Source organism: Cetorhinus maximus, chromosome 20, assembly GCF_964194155.1.
Source record: "Cetorhinus maximus chromosome 20, sCetMax3.hap1.1, whole genome shotgun sequence".
NCBI classification, from domain to species: domain Eukaryota; kingdom Metazoa; phylum Chordata; class Chondrichthyes; order Lamniformes; family Cetorhinidae; genus Cetorhinus; species Cetorhinus maximus.
The window spans coordinates 73,753,289-73,778,791 of NC_135898.1; the positions used below are offsets into that span (position 1 = coordinate 73,753,289).

At 42.9% G+C, this 25,503-nt stretch overlaps 1 protein-coding gene across 1 annotated transcript in view; it reads right to left on the bottom strand.

The window, feature by feature from the left end:
• The window catches only part of cfap46 (cilia and flagella associated protein 46), a 229,251-nt gene that overhangs the window by 40,405 nt on the left and 163,343 nt on the right, over positions 1-25,503 (bottom strand). Inside the window, exons 35-40 of the mRNA XM_078565203.1 lie at positions 21,697-21,897; positions 17,480-17,586; positions 16,122-16,304; positions 15,698-15,830; positions 8,864-9,061; positions 6,647-6,835 (exon numbers count right to left, since the gene is read on the bottom strand). Of these exons, the coding sequence (XP_078421329.1) occupies positions 6,647-6,835; positions 8,864-9,061; positions 15,698-15,830; positions 16,122-16,304; positions 17,480-17,586; positions 21,697-21,897 (1,011 nt within the window). The remainder of the gene's footprint in view (positions 1-6,646; positions 6,836-8,863; positions 9,062-15,697; positions 15,831-16,121; positions 16,305-17,479; positions 17,587-21,696; positions 21,898-25,503) is intronic.

Sequence of the window (25,503 nt, forward strand, 5' to 3'; positions counted from 1 at the left end):
AATGCACCTTGGAACATGATGGTAATAATGGTGGAGGTCATGCTGTCACTTCACTGAGCACAAGGACAAGTTGGCATGAGCGTGAGTGCAAGGATGAGGTTGCGTCATAAGAGTACCATAAGCATGCTTAAAGGGTGTGGTGTGCATCAGAGTGTGTTTTCACAATGTGAAGGGCAAAAGCTAAATATCTTATTCTGTGCCTCAGTGCTGCTCACTCACCTTCCTGGACCACCTCATTCCTTGGGCATCAGGAAGAGGAAGAGGTGTTCGTGGAGGCAGCGTCACATCAGACTAGCACACACTCTGCCAGCTCAGACACCAGCACATCAGAAAGATGTAGCACGTGTAGTGCTGGTGGCACAGATTGAAGGACAGAGCAACAGAATGCAGGAGCAGGAGTCAGAGACAACTGTGCACAGTCGCCCAGGAGGAGGGAGGAAAGTCACAATAATGCTTCAGTGGGCAGGAACGTGCAGCCTCAGAAGTCACCTTTTGGAGTACAGTATTTGGACAATCTACAGGAGATTTGTGGACATCTGGCAGAGTTCCAAGGCAATGGGCGCTATTGGGCTGCGAAAAGCGGAGTCCATTGCCATCATAAGCTCCATGTTATCTCAGGGGCTCAACCTCATGAGCTCCAATCATGAAAGATTGGCCATTCTCATGGAGATACACATGCAGCAGCATTCGGGGTAGATGCAAGAATAATGTCTCAACCAGGAAAGGGGGCAAGTCTCCCTCAGTAGCCTGGACCTGTCTGCTCAGAGTATGAGCGCTGACATCCACAGATTATATGAGGAGCTGCGTACCCTGATCAGGATGGTTGCACTGTTGACACAGTGGTTGCTGGAATGGATGACAGACAGCCCCATCAACCTGAAGGCCAATCCAGGGCTGTGGAGGTCACTGAGGAGGGTGAAGATACTGAGAGCCTCTCAGCACCTCAGTCCCAAAGAGTGACTTGGAAGTTACCAGGGAATCTTGCAGACATGAAGGAAAACCTTGTGGTCACAAACAACCTGGTCATTGAGGAAATGGAAGGACTTTCAGTTGACTAAGGTGTCTGAATGCTGACGAGATTGGGAGCAATCAATAACACCCTGTACATTATTAGGCAAAAGCTGTGGCTCTCTGCATGAGATGCCAAATTAACTGGGAAATTAATGTGCTCTCCCATAAGAGCAACTAGGTTATTTATTATTGTCTTTATGCAGCTGTGTGTTGCCAACTAGGATGTACCACGCAGGTCTCCTACTGAGCCCTGAAAAGAGCCTGAGGCATTAAAATTAAGCACCACAGTTCCCTTTACAGCTACTGGCAGGGCATGGGAGTTGATAGAGTCTAGTTCGACATGTTGCTTGGCCATTCGACATACGTCTGTGACCACTTCAAAGCTTAACCAGAGGTGCCTTCAGTACTCGTTCTCCATCATATTGAGTTGTGACCTCAGACGTTAGCACACCATTTCCACAGGGTAGTACCTGGTTGTCCTCCCTCTCCTCCTCATCCTTCCTGGTTCATGGATTCTGCCTCTGGCTCCTGACCTGGTGCCTTCCCTCTGGTCTCATTCTGCTCACACTGACTTGCTCCTACAGTGCCAAAGGGTGTCACGTCCATCTTGCCTTTTCCTTGTCACAAAGTCTAAAGCGTTTTTCTCAAGGACAATATTCTTCCTGACACCTGGGTGCCTGAGGCTGTATGGGCAAAAAAATACCCTGCCATGTCCAGCAGCCCCATCCTCCTGCTTCCGTGGGTTACTTGAGAATGAATAATTGCCACTTCTGTAGCAGTTAATACAACTTTTGATCAATTTCTAAAAGAGTCCCTGAACCTCTCCAAAAGGGTATCCAAGCTATCCAAACAAATCCACAAAGTTCAGACCTGCTCCTACCAGGTCTAATCTGCACACTTCTTGTTTTACGCTCATACTTCACCAAAATCAGACATGACTGAAGGTAGCTGCTAATTTACATGGGCAGCTTCCTCTGTGAAATGTGCATGTGTGAATCCTGCCCCGTCCCCTTTACCCCCCTGCAAAAATGGTGAGGGACATGATCGGGGGTGGGACTTCTGTATTTTGGCCTTGTCCACCATTTTCACAATGACAGAGAGGCTTTTCATCGTTGCGAAAATTCAGGATTCAGTCTGGTTGGCCATACGTCAGTCGCAGCCAGTGCAAAGCGTGCGGGTTTGCTTTCCACACTTCCGGGTTGCAGGAATTCCACATGATAAACAGCAAATTTATGCAGCACACAGCAGATGCTAATGAATCTGGATGCTTTGTTTCCGAAATGCCAATGAACCTTGATAGTTTGCTTGGACAATGTGGTGTGATTCCATCTCACATGTCCAGGTTTTGGAAGTGCTACTTAACCTATCGATTATATGTTTCATTAAAATTTCAATGAAGCCATGAATCTCATTTTACTTTCTCTCAACTTTAATGTGGAGTTTTTGAGTGGTGTCAAATGGAAGGCCTGGTGCCCCAACAGACAAGGATCCGTTACACCTTATCCTTCAGATCATGAACTGCTGCAAGATATAAACATTGCAGATGCTGCCAGCATTTCTTGTAATTAGCTTCGTTTTTTTGTTGTAATGGTTGCCACCAACTGGACATGAATCACATGAAATTCTTTGCCATCTGTATATGTCACATGCGGCAGGATTTTTCGCTGAGTGGGCGGACATGCGCCCGACCTGCTCGAGCGTAAAATGACATCGGGTGAGCGTCCTGACATCATCGCGCACTCACGCAATATTTCGGTCAGCGGGCAAAGCGCGCCCACCGACAATTAAAAGGCCTATTAAGACAATTAAAAATGTAATTGAATTAAATTTTTCGCTGCCTGTCCAACCTAAGGTTGGCAGGCAGGCAGGCAAAAAGGCCAAGCGGCCTTTGCATTTTTTACGAAACCTCATCTGTTATTAAAAAAATTTTACGAATTCATCCCAATTTCTAACATATCGCTGCTCATGTGACAGAATCACATGAGGGGATATGGGTTTTAACATTTTAAAAATCTTTATTTTTAATTTTCAAAAATCTTCATCTCCCTGAGGCAGTGCTTTGCCTCAGGGAGCTTACCGATGCGCGAACTTGTGCTCTCACTCTCCTTCGCCCCCCGCCCACACAGGCAATGTTGAGTGGTGAAGCAAGCGTTTCACACTGGGCGGGCCCTAATTGGCCCGCCGGCATGAAATCGCGGTCTGGCCCCGATCGCGGGCAGCGGTCGGCTTCCCAACCACTCCCGCCTGCCCCCGCTGAGCCAGTCCGCTCAACAAAAAATCCTGCCCGTGGTTGCTGTTGTCTGCAAGTGCCATTACTTAATTTTGGGAACCCAGCCTTGTGGCAGAAGTGCAGTGCCCTCTTAAGCTGTCCCCCTGCTTTCCATAAGCAAAGTGACATACATGTTGCACAGAGCTAATTAAAACTTTAATCTTGATGCAATAATTGACTGACTTGGCAAATGAAACCAGTGGTCACTTGATCTGACCTGGCTAGATAAAAAGTTAACATAAATAATGACTTTGACCACAATGAAGAGGACTGCTCCACAATGGATGTACCGTTTAGGAACGATTCGGTAACAATCTCTTTGTTGAGCATTTATATTGAAGTCAGTTCTCTTCAGATATGTTCGAGCAGTTGTATGTCCTGAGCCACCTTTAGGGGAGCACCAAATGCCTAAACTGTAAACACCCGTTGCTTTTCTTCTCTCCAACCAAAAATTCCTCTTTCATCTCCAAATAAATGGTAAATTACTGATTACTATAATTTGAACTTAGCTGCAGGTGCTAAACCAGGCTTAGCACTCAAAGGTTGATTAGATGTAATTTTCATGATGCAGTGTATGTGGGATTCTTGCACACATTTTCACTGAAGGTATGGAGTGCTCTGGCTAGCACACAGTGGCACATGATATGATGGGTCAGAGACTGAAGGAGAGGGCCAAGACACAGTCCAGATGGAGGAGGTCCAATGGGGGAGGTACATCCTGTACTTTAACACAAAAGGATGCCACTTGCCTTCTTATCCCACTCTGTTGCAGTAGCTGGGGCTACTCTGCCTGGTCTCACGTTCTCATACCATTCCTCATCGAGACTAAGAGTGACCTCAAGCAAAATACTATGAGGTTTCCAATAAGGTGGAATAGAATAGCATAGCATTTACTCTTTTAACGTGAATTCCTCAATTTCCAGAATAACTGTTTTGGAGTGAGGTGAAGTCTTGACAAAGTGTCCTGAAAAGTCTCCCGATGTGTTTCAAAAGTCCTCTTCACATCTCCAGCAGCAAGTGCATATATAATGGTGAGTATTCCTTTAAGTAGCACTTGCAATCTACATTAACATTTGATGGTTACCACCAAACAGCTATTCACTGTTAGGAGAGGCTGTTAGGGCAAGTGCTAGCCATGAAAATGGCTTGAAGCCTCTTCAATGAACACTAACATGTATTTTAAGTGGCAATCAACCCCTGAATTAGTCTCCCCGCACACATATTTCGGTCATCGTGATTTAGATTATTGTACCCATTTCAAGCTGCTATATGTTGATTTGGCCAGATGTGGTGTTATCCTGAGAAGTAGCAACCTCACCTACCAATTTTCACAAACCAGACAGCCACTTGGCAGGCAGCAAGCAACAATGGAGAGGATGGGACAATGGAACTTTGAAACAAAGGTTATGGTTTAATTAAAGTTGAATAGAAATGCAACAATTTAACAACCTTAAACATCCAATTGAATACCCTTTTTCTTCCTTTTTTCTATTACTCCCATATAATGCAACCCCTGTGACTTCAGCAGAGCTAAAGACAGGTTGCTTGAATTATTGCCTGAAGGTAAATAAGTGAGTGAGTAGGGAGAGAAGGATGAATAGTAAAACATATTCCTGAACTTGGTGAATACTTCTGACTTCACCTTACCTCCCTGCCTTCTTCTACTATCCTCTTAAACTTTAGGGCTGGATTTTTGCTCCTGAGCCAGGAAATGTCCCAGCTCACCACACCCACCTTGGGAAAAAGTACCTCAAATGGTGGGATCTTCGTGCCAGGGGGCGGGTGCGGGTGTGGGATGGAGTAGTGCCTGCCACCCACTGGACACAGATAGGAGGCTATAACAGGGGCTGCTGACTGCCGAGGTGAGTTGGTTAAAAAGCCCGATTCGTCCCCTGGGACTTCATCCCAGTTGTTTCCTTAAATATCAGGCCCTATAGGCCTCATCTCCTCAGACACCCAGCCACTCCCCATTACCATGCATGCCAACTCATACCAACCCATATCTCCACCCACCCCCATGGCCCTTTATAGCCTCTATGCTAATTTAGTGACAGTTCTACAGATCTTATCCGTCCTTCACAAGCATTTTGGTCTACTCTAAAAATTCATGATTTACATACTGTGGGATAAGGCCCTTGCTCCAGTCAAAATAGATTCTGTTTGAACTCAGCACTGAATTCAAATTGCCCTGCTGGGTTCAGATTTTCCTCATGTTTGAGCCACATTCCCACCCCGGCGAAAATAAAATCTGTTGAAAATGGGGGCGGGACTTCTGGCATTTTTAAAGGTCCCCAGAGTCTCCACAATTCCACGAAAATCTAGGCCTAGAATTCCATTGTGTCCTCCCCAAATGTACTCAAGGACAAAAAGTTCCAGGGGCCAACTTCGGTGTGCATCTATTCTTTCTTGCTGAGTGCCACTTTGTTGTCCAAAGTAGTTTATAGATATTGGACGTTGGAAGAGATCACAGAAAGAGCACCAAGAGTCCACCTTACATCCAAGTTTATTTATGCAAAAATAATTATACATCCCAATGCTGTGCTTACTTGAAAGCTTGCTTTGTTGAGCTCACTTTTAGCGATTTTAGTGCAATTGTTCCATTTCAAACCTGTGCTTGTTCTCTGCAGTGTGAGCAAGCATGTGAGGTTATGAGAGCTGACAGCTTATCCAAGTACCTATTGCATTCTCAGTGAATTTGCAACAGGCTGAGGTTTTTTCTTTGGCTGCCAACTTAGTCTTATCATGACAGATTTTCCAAGGCTGACAAACTTCATCATCTTCTGCCAGGTCCTCTGAATGTGGGACATGCATGGTCACTTTCTTCCACCTCGACTTACATAGTCCAAGAGTTTTCTGGTAGTGATGGTATCCTTCAGTACCAAATGGAGGAACCATTTTTGATCCATTTCTTGAGGTAGCACCTCCACTGCTGCATAATTGAATTCAAGGGGTTCCATTGTTGCATTTTAGTGATCCACTTACTGCCTGTGGTCCTCTAATTCTGATAAAATGACATCCACTGTAAGTGGGAGCTAAAGCCCCTTTATGAACTGCCGCCACACTGGATTTTCCACATCTGCATGAAGCATGTACCTGATGGCAGTCCCAATCCACTTACACTGATTGTAAGATTAGGCTTACCCTAAAAGGTCCAGTTATATCTGCTATTCCTAATTCATATAGACACAAATTCTGCAGTGCACTGTTTCTGCAAACTAAGTACTGAGACAAAAATAAATCAAAGATTTATCAATTTCTGTAAGATTTTAAGCAAGTAGCAAAACTTTCATTGAAAGTGTATCACTATTACTTCTAATGATAGAAAATGCATAATTGTTTGTAGAACAGAATTAGAAGGAATCTTACCAGCATTTGTTGAACCCAAGTGAAGCCTGGACTAATTGGGTCTATCTTTACAGCCAACAATCTTAGACACCTGCCAGTCAGATAGAGGCATTTGGATCTAATTTCTTCAGAGTTACTGCTCAGGTTATGTGCACTCGCTAGCTGAGCCAGTGCTTTTTGTCCCAACAACCTGGCTACAGTCACCCATTCCTGAACAAACACAAAGATTTACACACAATTGCATGAATCATAGAACACATAATAATTCACAAAAAACACCTAACATCAAAACTTGTGATTCTTAAATTCCATAATATATACATGCAATATTTGAGGTGCAATTTCAATGGGGGATAAATCTATGTTGAGATTTTACACGTATCTGTATTAAAATAGCATTTTATGAATAAAAAATATAAATGAATTAGATTATTTAAACAAAACAAGAACAAAATTGTTACTTTATGCAGTTTTATTTTTTCATTTAAGAAAAGAGATCAGCACTCCATCATGATCTCAGTTTTATTTGATGAAGAGATAAATAATTTCAAACTGCAAAAAAAAAACAATTTAAAATATCAGGAGCTATTTCAATCCTATGACAATTCCGACAAAAGGTCATTAATTTGAAATATTAACCCTATGTTTTGCTTTGCACTGATGCTGCCTGACATGTTCAGCATTTCCAGAAATTTCTGTTTTCATTTCAAATCTGGATCAACTGCAGTATCTCACTTTTTAGTTTAAAATATAGTTTCAGGAGAATGTAATTGTGATCTTGGTTGTTAACAAAACTTCTTAAATAACAACTTACATTTATATTAGCACCTTTAACACAGAGAATATCCCAAGGCAGCCTACAGAGGGGAGAGGAAAAGATGATAAATAGAATAAAGGAATAGACAACTGAAAGATTGGTTGAAAAGATCAGTTTTAGGAAAGCTTTTAAAGGTGGACAGAAAAATGCAGGGCTGAAGTGCTTTAGGGAGTTAGCTCCAGATCATGAGGTTGAAGGGACTCTGCCATTTATGTGTGATGAAGGGTCAGACAGATGTAATAAAGGTCAGAGGTAGAGAACCAAAGGGCCTGAGATGGGATAAAAGGCTGGGAGAGGCTCCATTTTTTGGTGGGCTGAAACCATGGAGGGAACAAGGGGCCAATGTAGTAAGCAGGGGTCAGTGAAGGATTAGATATGGGTATGAATTTCAGGCAAATTTGAGTGGAAGATGAAAGACCAGCAAGGAGTACATCAGAGAAACTGAGTCAAGAAATGTCAAACATATGGATGAAGGTTTTAGTAGTGGTGGGTATGAGGTAAAGATAGAGGCTTAGGCAGAGGCAGGCAATGTTACAAAGGTAAATATGATAGCAACTGAATTAACTTTCGTGGAGTGGCAATCAGAGTCAGATTGTGGGAGGGTGGGGGTAGTTGGAGGGATCCTGTGGGGGTTTGGGGAGAGGGGTCAGTACAATAGCTACTCATGAGTTAGAAGTGGTTTTAATTCTTCTAAATTTTTCTGGGTACCTATTACTGTAAGACAGTCGGAACAATCCGAAGTATGCGATTTATTTTGTATTTTCAGATGGTTCGCATTGCAGGGTAATTGCCCAACAAAAGTTTGAACTTCCCAAACAATTTCCATGCAATCCTTACCTAAGGATCTCCAGGGGGTTGGGGGGAGAGACGGAGAGAGGGGTGGTGGTTGGGGGTTCCCCAGCACATCTTTGAGGTGCCCACCAGTTACGATACCCCGGAGTTCAGAAGTTACGGGAAAACATTTCACTTTCTTTTTACAACTTCATTTTGGTAAAAAAAAAGGCTATTATCCCAAAATGTAATCAGTCTTCACAACGTTATCATTAAACACATTTATAAAAAGTGCAAAGTCACAAAGGGCCAAGATTTTGAATTGCATTCAACTTTTAAATTGCTTATGTACTACAAGAAGTAGCTCTAATTTTTGCCACACTGGCTAATACTTTCATTAATAAATTATTTTAATCACTACTGCATGCTATTGTCCAAATATTGTGGATTTTTAAATTTTAGCTTAAGTATTTGTAAAGCATTTAATTTATTTCTCAATTTAAACTCATTTGGTCCACATGAGCCTAAGGTTTCCAACTCGAGTGTACATAAACTTAAGGTACATCTTCAATGTGTTCAATTTAAAACTGCCCACAGCAAGCTTTTACGTATAAGTCTCAGTAGGATGGTATAGACTGTACTTGCATTACCTTTTCTACCGGTGTGTAATCAGGTGTGGAACTAATGAATTCCTCTACAATTAGTTGTAGTAATCCTTTCCTTCTTGCTGCTTCGGCGTCCTTTTTATCTTTTGCAGTAACCAGGTCAAGCATATCCAAAGCCAATTGCACAAATATTAACTTAAGAGAGGCCAGCTTCCTCATTAGAGGCAAACTTAAATTTGTCATCTGAAAATAATGATTAGACAAGTACTTTTAGGGGAAAAAATACAATCTTTTAAAATTCATGCAATGTGAGTAATTTTTATTTAAGTAACCATTAATTTAAATCTGAATCCAATGCATATTCATAATAAAATATAGGGCTTATATTTATGATAGTTTATGATATCTGTTTCTGTTTACTATATCATTAATAAAATTGGCACATCTACAGTTTTCTTGGCTTGCATACAGAGAATATAATGACATGAAAAAGTATATTAAGAAAGGATATTTGACTTATCAAGCTGTTTTTTTCCCCATCAAGTATACACAATTTTCTTCTTGAAGGGCATTTGGCATGGTTTATACTCAGATTTGCTTTATCACTCGAAACAAGAGACTCAATATCATTGTTTTGGTTGCATGGTTCATTTGGTATGCTAACCCTTAAACAGCAATGCTTTTCTATAAAGCTTGAGGCTATAAGGTATCAGACGGAGGCTGAGAACGAGAGAAAGATTCTAAAGGCGGTTATGTAAAACCTTTTAGCTAAGTTTAAAAGCAAGGACATTAGACTGTGAGTTGGGTGACAAAGAAGGTCGAGGATTGAACTAGCTATAATAGGCAGAATCTTTATGGTCCTGCAGAGGCAGGCTTCAAGGCAGGACTGGAAGAAAGGTAGGATGGGAAAGTGTTGGGTCAATGGGCCAATGAATTCCCACCTCCAGCTAGTCTTTCTGGAAGCAGAGTGGAAAGTGACAAGTACTACCCCCCTGTAACAGTGGTAGGTAGCCAATTTGCATTTTTAAGAGCTCAGTTTGTGGGCTGATTGAGGACTCTGCCAGGATCTTCCCCGTGGCGGATGGGTCCCTTGCTGAGACCAAAGCCCCTGAGGTCTCCTATAATTCCCCCTATCGCACTCTCCCACTGGAATCGCATGGTTTTCCCTCTACAGTGGTGGCTTAGCAACTGTACAACAGTTTAAGTAAACAAAATTGAAACATCTTCAGAGGCTCAAGCATTTGAAATCATCTTTGGCCAGAAATGCCAAGTGAATGATCCATCTTGGCCTCCTGAGGTCCCCAGGATCACAGATGCTAGTCTTCAGCCAATTTGATTCATTCCACATGATATCAAGAAACAGCTAAAGGCATTGGATACTGCAAAGGCTATAAGCCCTCAAGATGGCGGTACCTTCACAGACCACCTCCTACAGTAACAGCTCCCACTTCTGTTAGTAGGTCTGTCCTTCCAAGACTGCAGGCCCTCTGACTGAGCCTGCAGCCTCAGGAACCCACCCACCATCGTTAATTGGACAGCAGACGCAGAAGCGACAAATTTGGAGGACGCCTGCTGATAGATCATGCCAGTGAGCCCACTGCCAGCAAGTGCAAGGTTGGGACCCAGAAATAATCTCAACTGGTGATTATTTTCAAAGATGTTAAGATTCTGCCCAATATGTGCATCTTCTGTGACAGTTCATAAGCATGTTCAGGTTAATTTAATCTTTAATAAATCTGCAAGCCTTTGATTGTGTGTGACTTCCTTTTGGCGTACAGATGCAGGACTTCAGCCTTTTTGCAAAATATTATAAAAATTCACATTCCTACCAAATCTTTTCTAAATGCCATACATTCTGTGTCACAATGATGTGACTTGTGCATGTGTGATATTAACCTCTAATTTCATTAGCTAATCAAATATATTAAACTGTTTAAAAATAACTTTTAAAAAACAAGCAAAGTCACTGACTTAAGATGGCTGCCATGAGTCACCTGACATCTGGCATTACAAGTTGACCAGTTTTCTGGAAGATTCCAGTGTGGAATACAATTAAGACAGGAGGCGATGGTGTAGTGGTATTGTCACTGGACTAGTAACCAGAGACCTAGGGTAATGCTCTGGGGGCCCGGGTTTGAATCCCAACATGCCAGGTGGTGGAATTTGAATTCAATAAAAATCTGGAATTAAAAGTCCAATGATGACCATGAAACCATTGTCAATTTTTGTAAAAAAACCCATCTGGTTCACTAATGCCCTTTAGGGAGGGAAATCTGTCGTCCTTACCTGGTCTGGCCTACATGTGACTTCAGACCCACAGCAATGTGATTGACTCTTAAATGCCATCTGAAATGGTCTAGTAAGCCACTCAGTTGTAAGAAACCGCTACAATGACACAAAAAAGGAATGAAACCGGACGGATCACCCGGCATCGACCTAGGCACCGGAAATGACAACGGCAATTGCAGCCCTGTCGGCCCTGTAAAGTCCTCTTTACTAACATCTGGGGGCTAGTGCCAAAATTGGGAGAGCTTTCTCACAGGCCAGTCAAGCAACAGCCTAACATATTCATCCTCAGGAATCATACCTTACAGATAATGTCCCAGACACCACCATCACCATCCCTGGGTATGTCCTGTCTCACTGGCAGGACAGACCCAGCAGAGGTGGAGGCACAGTGGTATATAGTTGGGAGGGAGTTGCCCTGAGAGTCCTCAACATCGACTCCGGACCCCATGAAGTCTCGTGGCATCAGGTTAAACATGGGCACTTGCAAAAATCTTCAGCCAGAAGTGCCGAGCAGATGATCCATTTCGGCCTCCTCCGGAGGTCCCCAGCATCACAGATGCCAGTCTTCAGCCAAATCGATTCACTCTACGCGATATCAAGAAATGGCTGAAGGCACTGGATACTGCAAAGGCTATGGGCCCTGACAACATTCCAGCAATAGTACTGAAGATTTGTGCTCCAGAACTTGCTGCGCCCCTAGCCATGCTGTTCCAGTACAGCTACAACACTGGCATCTACCCGGCTATGTAAAAAATTGCCCAGGTTTGTCCTGTACACAAAAAGCAGCACAAATCCAACACGGCCAATTACTGCCCCATCAGTCTACTCTCGGTCATCAATAAAGTAATGGAAGGAGTCATCAACAGTGCTATCAAGCAGCACTTGCTTAGCAATAACCTGCTCACTCACGCCCAGTTTGGGTTCTGCCAGGCCCACTCAGCTCCTGGCCCCACTACAGCCTTGGTTCAAACATGGACCAAGGAGCAGTATTCCCGAGGTGAGGTGAGAGTGACTGCCCTTGACATCGAGGCAGCATTTGACCGAGTGTTGCATCAAGGAGCCCTAGCAAAACTGGAGTCAATGGGAAACAGGGGGACAACTCTCCACTGGTTAGAGTCATACCTAGCACGTAGGAAGATGGTTGTGGTTGTTGGAGGTCAGTCATTTCAGTTCCACGACATCACTGCAGGAGTTCCTCAGGGTTGTGTCCTCGGCCCAACCATCTTCAGCTGCTTCATCATAAGGTCAGAAGTGGGGATGTTCGCTGATGATTGCACAAAGTTCTGCACCGTTCGCAACTCCTCAGATACTGAAGCAGTCCATGTCCAAATGCAGCAAGACCTGGGCAATATCCAGGCTTGGGCTGACAAGTGGCAAGTACTTGTCCACAAGTGCCAGGAAATGATCATCTCCAAAAAGAAAGTCTAACCATTGCCCCTTGACGTTCAATGGCATTACCATCACTAAATCCCCCACTATCAACATCCTGGGGGTTACCATTAACCAGAAACTGAACTGGACTAGCCATATAAATACTGTGGCTACAAGAGCAGGTCAGGGGCTAGGAATCCTGAGGCTCACCTCCTGACTCCCCAAAGCCTGTCCACCATCTACAAAGCACAAGTCAGGAGTGTGATGGAATAGTCCCCAGTTGCCTGGATGAGTGCAGCTCTCACAACACTGAAGAAGCTTGGCACCATTCAAGACAAAGCAGCCCGCTTGATTGGTACCACATCCACAAACATTCACTCCCTCCACCACCGACACACAGTAGCAGCAGTGAGTACCATCTAAAGGAAGAACTGCAGAAATTCACCACGGCTCCTTAGACCAGCACCTTCCAAACCCATGACCACTACCATCTAGAAGGACAAGGACAGAAGATAGATGGAAACACCACCACCTGGAAGTTCCCCTCCAAATCACGTAACGTCCTGACTTGGAAATATATCGCCGTTCCTCCACTGTTGCTGGGTCAACATCCTGGATCTCCCATCCTAACAGCACAGTGGGTGTACCTGCACCAGATGGACTTCAGCGGCTCAAGAAGGTAGTTCACCACCACCTTCTCAAAGGCAACCAGGGATGTACAATAAATGCTGGCCTAGCCAGTGAAGCACACATCCCGTGAATGAATTTAAAAAAATAAGTAAGTTGCCAGGATTTAAACCATGTGACCAGCAGACATTGTTCCAAGGAGCATTCAGTTTAGCTAGCACCATGTGGTGTGAAGGAATTGCAACGGTACTTTTCTGTTAACAATAGCTGTTGAATCTCTATAGTTAATTTGTCTGATGAGCAATCCTGTAATAAATCTTTAAATAAACCAAACTGACATTTAGTTTACCAGTCCTCTGTGAGATTGGTAAGTTTATATTAAGCAAACAAAGAAATACAACAGTGTGTAGATTTTCATCTCCCAGCTTCTTAAATACTTTGCATCTTTTTTTACTGCCTATTTATCCTTTTTTTGCAAGGGGTTGCAAGCTTCTCCAGCTTAAGTGAAGATCATCACAATAGTGATGCAGTCATCAAGATTAGTGGTTCTCATACAACAGGCTGCTTGGTAACATGGACCTGCTAAGTATTATAAACAACAAAACCCATTTATGCTGATAATTTGACCATATCTCAAGTTGAATGTTTTCAGTAGCTGGTTGCTATATTAAAAGCTAACCTGTAAGCAAGATCAGCTGTACTGCAGAACTAATTTATCAACTGCTAGACCAGCTTGACCTATAACAAAAATCTAAGGTTAGTCATTTTAAATGATTCCCTTCTCTATAAACTATTTGGCTTCAAAATTTGTCTTCCATTATGTTATCACAGGTTTCCCAGCTATAGGGGTGAGCATTAAAAGCAGTACATGCTCATCCACAGAAGTCAACTTAGCAGCTCCACTGAAATCAATGCTGGGAATATAAAGGTCAAATAGATTGTCTTGGCAAAGCTTGATGTGACAGAATTTATATTGATGAAATCGTTTTTGAAAATAACCCATTTTGGTCTGCAGCAGATTAAACTAAGTGCATAGGGAAGCTCTGAGCTAGCACATCAGTTGATAAATCAGTTGTGAAACAAACAATGCTAAATTGGCCAACTGGAATGCCCACAAAACAGGAGCAGCACTAATCTGATCAGTAAAGTCAACTTGAGCTAATCAGTTAAAATTATAGAGAGAAACAAATTCAACCCATTCGCAATTAGGCTTTGGAAACTGTAGCTGGAGCACCATAGTGTCATATCAGCAATCCTGTGTACTGGGAGAATGGGTACACAGAAGAAACGCTAAATTGAGAGAGCAGACCCTGCAGCAATTTATTTTTGGGTGATAGTTCAATGCTTAGTGAGTTTGAAACATTGATTCCCACTAGTGTCAATAAGACCACATTTGATGCAAAAATATCTGGATTATTCACCATGGCTTAATGTCTGAATAATTTTATTCGATCTTTTTTCAAACTTTCATTTTGATCTTAATCTCCCTGAGGCAAATCTGTGCCTCAGGGAGATTTCTGCGCTCTTTCGCGCGCATGCAATCAGCTCAGTGCCCACCCGCACCACACCCCCCGAACAGCCCACCAACAGGGAGAAAATTCTCCCCAAGCGATTTTCAAGTAAAAACAAAGTCACGTTTTCCCAGATTTTGCTGTATCAGGGAATCAGGGCATCTAATGGCAAGTGCCTTTAGTTAGAACACCCTTGCACTTTTCCCATGGAAAGTGGCTAAAAGTGGAAATTGATAACACAATGAAGGAAGCAGGGCACCTGAGGCCTGAGCAAACTCTGTATTTCTTTAACCAATTAGATTGCCGTCAATCAGACTGTGCAATTAACAGCGCAAGGATTGAAAGGAAGTGTAATGTAAAGTGATAAAAGCAAAATACTGCGGATGCTGGAAATCTGAAACAAAAACAAAAACGTTGATTGGCAGTAATTAACACATATCATTAAAAAGGTACTTAGACTTGAAAAGGTAAGACTCAAATTTCTTTGCCAAGTTTAACTCACGTCGAGCACACAAATGTTGCAACTTCAAACAAATTCAATGCATTTAAATAGTGAGGCAGACAGAGAGATGCCATTTTGGTGAAGCAGAGCGGCATAACTCGGACTGCAAAGTTTGTATATTTGAATTTAAACATAAATCTGCCCCTCTCTTGAAGTTGATGCACTACTTGTGCATTAGTGATGGCAAGTGCCATTTGCCTCGCTGTTGTTTGAAAGCAAATTTTTGAAAGCAAATAGTTCTTATTCTGAACTCCAGGAACATATTACCATTTGAATTACATTCCAAAGTTGTGTTATTTGAAAACCTATGAATAGTTAGCATGCAGCCTGATTTTCAAGAGTTGCCAATGCGTAGAATATAGAAGGCAGCAGTTCTGTCAGAACAAAATGGGAAGAGGAAGCTGAAAGATTTCTCGCATTATGCAATATGAAGTTCCAATCACATAATAATTACTTTACTATTAAAGCAGAAAATGAATACGGTCTATGCTATATACTCATTGTTGTTGAGATGGTTTCTAATATAATTTTAAGATAAATGAATAAAGGTCAGTCATTGAAAATCTGTTATTTTTTTACCGCTTTAAGTGGCAACAAGCTCATCAGGTCACTGAAAGCCTCTTCTTCAATCAAGATGGCCTTCTTTATTAGTGCGTACGCATTCAACAGGTGCTGGTGCTTTGATTCTTCTTTGCTGTGTTTAGCAAGCAAGCTTTAGGAAAACAAAATTGAAATTAAGTAGTGTCCAATGTAAATAAAACCCTTAATCTAATGCTAAAGTTTCTATTTTTCTCGCTACTCTCCCCAAAAGAAAAATAAGAACAATGAGGGTGCAGTGTTCAATGGGGAAAATGTAGCAAGCCAATATAAACGTAGAGGTAACTCTTACAAAAATAAAGACTAACATGAACAATTACTTTTCTGACCTGCATTCTACATACATTGAATTTTTGAAAGTATATAGACAGCCACAATAAAAAAAATTGCATGTAAATGAACCTACATTAGTATACCAACATGTTCTGTCATTATGTCCACTGATTCTTCTCTGTATCCATATTGCAGCATAGTATTTGCAAGCTGTTCCATCTTAGCACAAGCTGAAAACAGCTTTTGCATATTCTCAGGTTTCTTTAAATTAAAATTGTCTGATGCTTTCATGGATTTTATTTCAATAGATATCAACCTACAAGCAAAACCAAATTTAATATATAATATACACAATAGATAGACAACGGATTTTGCTTTGAAAAAAAATCAGTGACTGGAAAAAGAAGGAAATTTACAGGGAAAGAGCAGGGGAATGGGATTAGCTATGTTACTCTTAGACAGAGCCAGCTAAGACATGACAGGCCGAATATCAATGGCCATCTATTTTCAAAGAATATACTAAGCTGGCTGTAGGCTTGCCCTGCTTGAAATCAGAAGATGTTGAAACTTGAGGTGGTAGTTCCTAGCTATCAGCATACAATGTGATCTCAAAAATCTGGTGAGATTGCTTGGGATCAGTGTTGAGCAATGGTATGGTGTTTTTCCACAAAGGAAGGAAGTGGACAAATTTTTTTTAAAACTCCTTGGGCTGTTTTTGGCCTTCAGTGACCCATTACGCAATATCACTAGCAGATGCCTTTTAATAGACTACCTGAATTAGTTTCAATGGAGAAATGTGTCATGCAATTAAGTGACTAAGAGGAGGGGTACAGGGGTTGAGGGGTGGGTGGGTGATGAAATTCATAAAAATATTCAGTGGCCTTTTTTTTTGAACTGGCGCTTTTTAAAAAAAAAATTGGCACTGATGCTTAACTATATTCAAATCGTAACTCGGTTTTGGCAGGAGACTCCCAGGAGGACAGTGGAAATGCTTTAGGGCTGCCCTCAAAGGAGAGGTCAAACATAGCTGCCAACTCATGGCAGTCCCTGGCTTGACCAACTGAGAAGACACCGAACACATCGAGAGACTTTGTCGGGGGAACTCAGAGGCAAAGTTGAGGCATCAGAGCAAACCTCCAAACACCTCATCTGCCCGGCCCTTCAAGTCTGCATTGGACTTATCAGCTATCTCAGAACCAATCAAACTGGAGTTGAAGCAAGACATTGTCGATTCTGAGGGACTGCCTAAGACTATGAAAATTACGTATCAAAGCACAAATTCCTCATGTTCAGCAAGATTTGGTATTCATGCAATTTAATTTTTTGATTACGTAATTTGAATAATTTTCTGGGAAATGTTTTTGGAATCAGTACAACTAAAAATGGCCAACCCACAGCATTATCCTCAGTAGCACTGTGCTCTGATATAGTTAGAGCAATTCCCTTCAAAATCAGAGAAATTCATAACTTCTGTCATTACGTAGAATTTACCTGGCTTCCATTGAAGTAATCATAAATGTAAAAACTGAAAGTCGATTAGGTTTCTCTTCTAAAGCAGCCTTATATCCTGCAATGCCCTGTTTTAAGACGTTGCAAACCTAGAAATATAGTGATACAATTTTTTATATACGTAATCAAAAGACTTACAAACAACAAAATAAAATACAATTTTTTATACAATTAGTGCAGGACACCCTTAAGCATTTCCTCTCTTAACTCTTGAGGTTGGACACGGTGACAGACTTAATAATAAACTATCACTTCTGGCTTTGTTGAACATCTTAAAAAGGTGAGAATGCTCGAGGGCAGGAAGTTGAGGAATATCAGGGAGTGTTTACTTTAAATCATCGGGTTAATATGGTGCATAAACAGAAAATGCTGGAACTAACCAGCAGGCCACGCAGCTTCTGTGGAGAAAGGAACATTCCTTCTTCACAGATACTGCATGACCTTGTTGATGATTTCCAGCATTTTCTCTTTGTACTCCGGATTTCCAGTTACACAGGATTTTCCTTTTGTATTAGGATAATAGGACGGGTGGCTATTTAAAAGTGTTTAATTGATGTGATCATTCATTGTTCCTTCAATATTTTGTTATTTCTGGCACCAAAAATGTAGACGAGAAAGATAAATTTCAGGTGGTTAGATTTAAAATATTTTAAACAATTGTTACAAATCTACTTTTGCAGCCAAGTCATTACATTACATAGCTGTTTGCTATATTAATTGAATTTTAAGTCAGGTGATACCATAATCATGGTGAAGCATCTAGACATATTGGAATTGCTACAGGAGTGCCAGAGCAGAACTGATTGGATATCCTTGGCTAAAATAATGACCCAGAACTTACGTTTCCCTGGAGGTTTTCCAGAAGGGCCCCTCCCACCCCCCTACCCACCCAGAAGTCTACAGGCACTCGCGCGCTGCAAGGGAATCGCCCGGGAGGTTTAAACTTCCAATGGGCAATTACCCTGCATCTGAAACTGTTCAATACTCCAATTTAAAATGGAGACTTTGAATGGTTCCAACTCTCTTAATAGAATAGTTAGCCAGCAAAAGTTAGAAGGGTTGAAACCACTCCTAACTCCTAGGCCAGGACTTTTCCTATGGCAGGCGGGCTAGGCGGAGGCGGTCATGGAGCCGACCGCCGCCTGCGATCGGCTCTGTGCTGCCATTTTACGCGGGCGGGCCAATTGAGGTCCACCCAGCGTAATACACGGCCAGTAGCGCTCAGCGCTGCCTGTGTGGGCGGGGGGAGGAGGGAGAGAAAAGAGATGCGAAAAGAGCATGTATGCGAAAGAGCGCAGCAATCTCCGAGGCATGGAGCTGCCTCAGGGAGGTTAAATGGATATTAAAATAATGAAAGAATTGATTTTAAAATTTATTTAAACATGTTCCCTCTTGTGATTATGTCACATGAGTGGGGACATGTTTTTATATTTATGAAAATTAATTAATTAATTAATTTAATACATGGATGTGGTTTCCTGAAAAACGCGAAGGCTGCTTGGGCTTTCCGCCTGCCTGCCAACCTTAAGGTTGGACGGGCAGCGTTCTCAAGTGACTCAATTGATTTCTTAATGGCTTTAATAGGCAGCTTACATTTCGGTGGGCGCGCCCTCGCTCACCGACCGGAAAATTCTGTCCCTAGGTAACTGTACTACTGATCCCCTCCCTGACCACCACCACCAGCCCCCCACCCCTTCACTGGGCACCCCACCTACAACTCCCCAACTACCCCCCCAAACTCCTGACTAACCCCCATCTCCCTGACTACCCTTCTGACTCCTTGACTACACTCCCCCAACCACCCCTCGGGACCACCCAATACCCTCCCAACCCCAAGACAACCCCTTGGGACCAACCGACCACCCTCCTGACCCTCCAAACACCCTCCTGAGGCCCACCTCCCACCCCGACAACCTGAACCTCCCCCGCCCCCCCACAGACCACCCAACCATCCAACACTTCCCTGATCACCCGGCCAGTCCCCAATCACTCGACCCCCACCCCCGACAACCCAACACCCTGTGACCACCCCTTGATCAGCTCTTGGGCTGTTGCACGACACATTTGTCACCAGGCCTGGGTTGGAAGATCAGGTGAGAAATGTGCAGCTCCCAAACTGGGTAAGTAAAAAGGAGCGAAGTGGCAACCCGAGGGTGACTGCCACTCCGCAGAAGTTCTGGGTCAATGTATAATCCATATTTTGCAGAAGATAAGGTGAACCTCTGAGTGAAAGTATAAATGCTTATACATTAGTAGATCCTTTGCAGTGGATCAAGGGTCCTAACTTCAAGAAAAAAAAAGAAATCTGAAGTGAGGTTACAATATGAGTAGATTACAATACTTTTCCCAGCTCTGATGAAAGGTCACCGACCTGAAAAGTTGGGCAAAATCCTGTGCAGGTGACATGGCTCTTGGCTGCTGGCTAGAGAGTTAACAAGAGCCCTGTGTCACCTCTTTTCAGGAAGGCCCGCCACATTTTGCGTCTTCAGGCACTTGACATGGGTTGCGGTTTAGGGATGGAGGGGGGAATCGACAGCAAGGGCAGCTATCAGTGGGGATTGAATGCCTTTGAACAAGGAACACCTGGGAGCCCGCAACCAAACCCACCACGACCCCGCACCCGCAGCTGGGTTATGAGAAGTGTGATGAAGCCCTTAAGTGAGCACTAATTGCCCACTTAAGGGCCTCAATTGGTAGTGGGGCGGAAAAGCCGTCCACAGGCCTTACGGTCAAGCACTTAATTGCAGTGGAGGCAGGAAGGTGGTGGGATCCCCACCTGATTAAATGCCCTCTCGTCACCAAACTCACTGTGGGGGAGGGCACAAGATTCCATCCATTAACTCTGTTTCTCTCTCCACAAATGCTGCCTGACCTGCTGAGTATTTCCAGCATTTTTTATTTCAGAGTTCCAGCATCTGAAGTATTCTGCTTTACTCTTTGATCAGGTACAGCTTGGTTTAAAGAAGCATCGGAGCTGCTGTATTTCCCCCCCACCTCGTAAATGTTGAGCAGTGATATTTATACTGGTAGTTTACTTGTCAAATTTAAATAATACCCAATCATCAAAATGATTTGGACCTTCTAACATAATCATGAGACAAACAATAAAATTTCTCAACTTATTGGCTGCCCGATTAATACTCCAAACCAAGAATAGAGCCATAGTTCGCTCATCCAGTGCTGTGACATTAGCACCAAGTAATTACTACAGCACTGGAGAAGTGAAGTATATTGTTGGAAGAGTGACTGGAGATTCAAAGTCCAATTGATCTATAGCTGTGAACAAGTCTTACCTGACCATTTAACTACTCTGATTGATTTTTCATGGAAGTAAATCAATAATTGGAGCATATGAAGGTCTGGGCTCAATTTAGAATAGCACAGCAGTCAAGAGATGCTGTAGTTTGATATTAAGGAAGATTGAGACAAATCCTGAGGGAGTGGATTTAGAAGCAAGAGATATCCAGTTTGGGACAATGAGTTTCCTGGAAGGTGGGATAAAAACAAAACATGCTTGAAATACACATCACCTTTGGAAGTGCATTTCCTGCAACAACAAAATTGTAATGTTCATTCTATGGAGACTCTAAGTTCATTCTCATCCCATGGTGGTGCAAAATTGGTAGGAACATGACTTACTGCATTCATGGTTATAGCAGATAAAGCCCTGAATTGTCAGCTGTAGCTCAGTTGGTAGAACTCATGCCCCTGAATCGGAAGGTTCTGAATTTAAGTCCCACTCCAGTCTGGAGTGTGAAAATCAAGGCTGACATTCTAGTGCAGCACTGAGAAAGTGCTGCACAACTGAAGATGCTATCTTTCAGATGCAATGTTAAAATGAGGTCTAGTTTGCCCTCTCAAGAGAATAGAAAAGATCCAAGGTGCTTTTTTGAAGAACTGCAGTGCAGTTACCGCCGGTACCTTGGACTAATATCTACTGCTCAATAATCATCACAGAAACAAACTGCCTAGTCATTATCACCTTGCCCTTTGTGGAAGCTTCCTGTGCACAAATTGATTGCCATATTTCTTACATTTCAACACTGACTACAGTGGCTCTGAAGTACTTCAAGGCACTCGGTGTTCATGAAAAAGCACTTTATAAACAGAAATCTTTCTTTTTTGAATTGGTTTATTTTATTATCTATTTTTCCTAAAAGTTTGTTACATTCGGAATGGCACAGCCATTATTTTCTCACCTGTTCCTTTGAATCCTCAAGGTTCTCTTCCTTAATTGTGCATACCAGGCAAGTAATTGTGTCATACCAAAAGTATTCATTTCCTCCAATACTTTGAGCCTCTTTCAAGAGCAGTTTAGCCTGACCATGGTTCTTTTCACAATTAGCCAGAACTGCCAGAAGATACAAGATCTTTGCCAAAGCTTCTTTGTTCTCAAACATCTAATTGTAAAAAATGAGACAAAATCTGGATGGTTTCTCCAAGAATGTTAACAGTTAAACCGGAGATGTTAAAATGAGAAAGTGACTTGAAATTTCAACATGCATAAATCAGACGTGTTATATACCCATGATAAATTTGGGTATTTCAATTCAGGTTAAGAGATCCAGCATACTTAAAGCTATTTGACAATGTAGAGATCATGGTGATACAAATTTAGAGCTAGAAATTTTAAACAGACCAATACATTTTCTTTTCAAAAATCACCCTTTCTCTGCTGCAAACAAACTATCCCATGTGGATGCAACTGGATTCTCAACACAGCAGACAAGATAAATGGCCCATGGTAAGAACCTCAGTTTTGCTTGTGAAACTCACATAAAAGCTGAGATAAACACACCAGTTTAGAGTGTGTGCCAGCTAGGCACAATTATCACACTCTTATTTGTGTCAGGTCACGGGTTCATGCCAGATTGAAGCAACAAAGGCCTTTTCTGCTGTCATTCATTTCCTCCTGGGTCCAGTGGTTAATGCATGCACAGGTCCTCTTTCTCCATTTTGCATCAGTCGAAGCACGAATGGCCCAGACTGACACCACTGCATGCCACAGAATCACACAATCATAGAATAGTATATCATGGGGATGAATTTTACCTTCCAAAAAGGTGGGTTGGGGTTAGAAATCTGAAACAGGAATCCAACCCACTTGGAAGTCACACACTTTTGATTTTAATGCAGGTGGGATTAAGGGCCGGTCCAGGTTTCCCAATCACTGGGGAACTCAATAGTTGAAAGGAGGCAAGAGAAACTGACTCCATGAGATAAAAGTATTGCTTGCATGCCAGGAGGAGTAGGGGTGCTTCCTCCAGGCTGGTGACCAGATGGCTGATGATGCCATTGCACAACCCACACATGTGGGCAGCATGTATACACTGAAAACATGCTGCCATACAAAATGGATAGACCAAATCATTTGTGTGCTCTCTAGGGGTGCCCTGCAGTATTCAGCAAGGAAGGTGTCAAAACTTGAGATGGCCTGTTGTGTGTTGCACAACTTCACCATCATAAGGGCACGGGCCTTGCCACCAGCTATACAGTGAGCAGCTGAGAAGTAGGAGAAGGGAACAGAAGAGGAAGGGTGGGGGAGAAGGCAATCTAGGAAGTGCCTTTCTGTCTATGGGCAACTGTCCAACAGATTGCCTTCTCTCTGTGACTGACCATCACAGCGTGCACTTGGCCACAATGCAAAGTAAAAACCATCATAAAATGAACATTACACAACAAATTTATAAATGAAGTCATACCATCTTGCACATAAATTTCAACTAATCACCCTGTGCACTTCCTTAGTGCCTGTCTTGACAGGTGCCTTTGCCTGTTCTAGTGGTCCTACACAAAGCTACTCCAGTAGCTGCAGCAGGGCCAGTAAAAGACTGTAAATTTTCAGTGAGGGATACTGAAGATGGCCTGGAAGAATTACCTCAAGCAGCACTGGGCCTATAAAGCCTGGCTTCAGACATCAGCATCTTCGCGTGGGCAGCAGCTGGCTGGGCCGGCCAACTGATAGGCAACAGCAAGACCACTGGCGGAATGGCAGGTGAGAAAAGAGAGGTTCATGCTCCACTGAGCCAATGCCAGTACCCCAGTGCACTGCCAGACCCCAGTGTAGTGCCTCAGCAATCCTAGCGTTCTGTTGGAGGACAGATTGGTGAACTGCTGTGATTTACAGAAAGCCCCTTGTCACTTCAGTATCCACAGCCATAATGGCAGCAGTCAAAGCTTGCATGGTAGCAAGCTAAACTTGCATGATAGAAGTCTGAATTTCCACTGAAGGATCCAGGCATTAGGTGGCTTTTACTAATGCTCTAACAGTAGCTCAGACATCATGGTTGGGCCCACAAGTGTGCTAATGGAGTTGGCTGACACTTCCATGTTGGAAAGATTATGCTCCAAATTTTGGCCAAATCCCTATGCAAAATTGGTGTTGTGATCCTCCATGTTCCTTGAAATTGCATGCAGGCTTTCAGGCAGGCCCATCAGCGCACTAAACATTTCACCAGCCGCCTTCTGTGGTCTGTCTCGTTTAAGTGTTCAACTGAGTCATCTGCAGAACTCTTGGGAGTTGGCACTAGCGCTACCTGTGTGCTCTGCCCTTTCTGCAGGCTTCTTGGGCTGGTATCTTATCACATTCATATCCAGCCTTTCAGCTTTCCTCTAAATTCCACTCAGTATCAGCGTCTGAGCTCATAGCTGCAAGGGTGAATTTGAATGACTTAGGAATCTAAAAATGGAAAGGCACAATGGTAGACTTGTGGTGAAGGAAGGGAAATAAACTATGATTACACCATCTGTATCTTGTAAATCAAAAAAGAGCATGGGATGACGGAGAATTGAGTGTGAAAAGGAAGATTTGGTATGAGAATACTGGTATCTTCTATTGTTTCAGCCCATTTCAGCTACATTGCTGGCTACGGCCTCAATAATGGCTGCTTCAATGATGGCAAGCAATGTGTCCTCCATGGAGGTTAAGACTTGCAGCCATACCTGTCTGCTACCTCCAGTTGTGCACAAACTTTGCTCCGCAAAAGAAAGGGAAGTGCTTCAGTGGATGATTTGCAAACCATCAGATGCTGTGGCTGTAATGTTTGGTGAGCTGGCAGTGTGTGCAAGCTGTGAGATGTGGGTGTGAGGTTTACAGCAGTCCTACGTGTGCGAGGATGAGGTGAAACTATGAATGTTAGGTTTAAGTCCTGATTAATAGAGATTGGTAGTAGATGAATGATGGGGGTGTGATGTATTAAGTAGTGGCTGGGACTAGTAGTTGGTGGAATATGGCATTTGAAGATGTGTTCAATAACCTTGACCACTCGTGTAAGGTTGTTGAACTTTTTGCTGCACTGCATCCAGATCCTCAAGGCTTGACTTCAGGCATTGACTACCAGGGATATCTGGTTCCACTGCCTTCTTGGAGTTTGTCTGAAAGGCCTCCTGACCATCTCGGAATAGAGAACATCTCTCCTTCTCTGCACCCCCTCAACCAAGGCTTCCTCTGCAACAATGGAAAATCTTAGATCCCACTTTTTCCTATGTTGTGCCATTATTGAGTGTTCCCTAGTCAGAAACAGTTGGAGAATGACTGCCAGCACCAGCTTTAGCCACAATGCACATCTACTTTCAATGGTATAGATTGGCTTTAAGCAGTGCAGGCTAACGTTAACTGGTGCTAGCTTCCCACAATTTTGGACCCTATGCTAAGGTGCACAGCCACTCAACAGCACTGTTAGCACTGGCTACATGCTGCTATCATGGGAATGAGCAGGTAGCACAAGTTGGCATGCTGCCTGCATCAAGTGATAGGATGCGGACAGTTGAGTTTTGGATGAGCTCAAGTTTATAGGGGGTGTAGGGTAAGAGGCTGGCCAGGAGAGCATTGGAATATCCTTAAGTTAATTCTCTGAGGCATGTGTGAAGAACGCATGCACAGAGAAGGGCAATCTAAGTGTCTGTTAAACAGTGAAATCAGCCTCTCAGAGCAAGTGTTATGAACAAGTCTTTCATGTAGGCAGGTCAGCTGCTACGCGGTTTCACTCTTGAAAACTTTTCAAGTC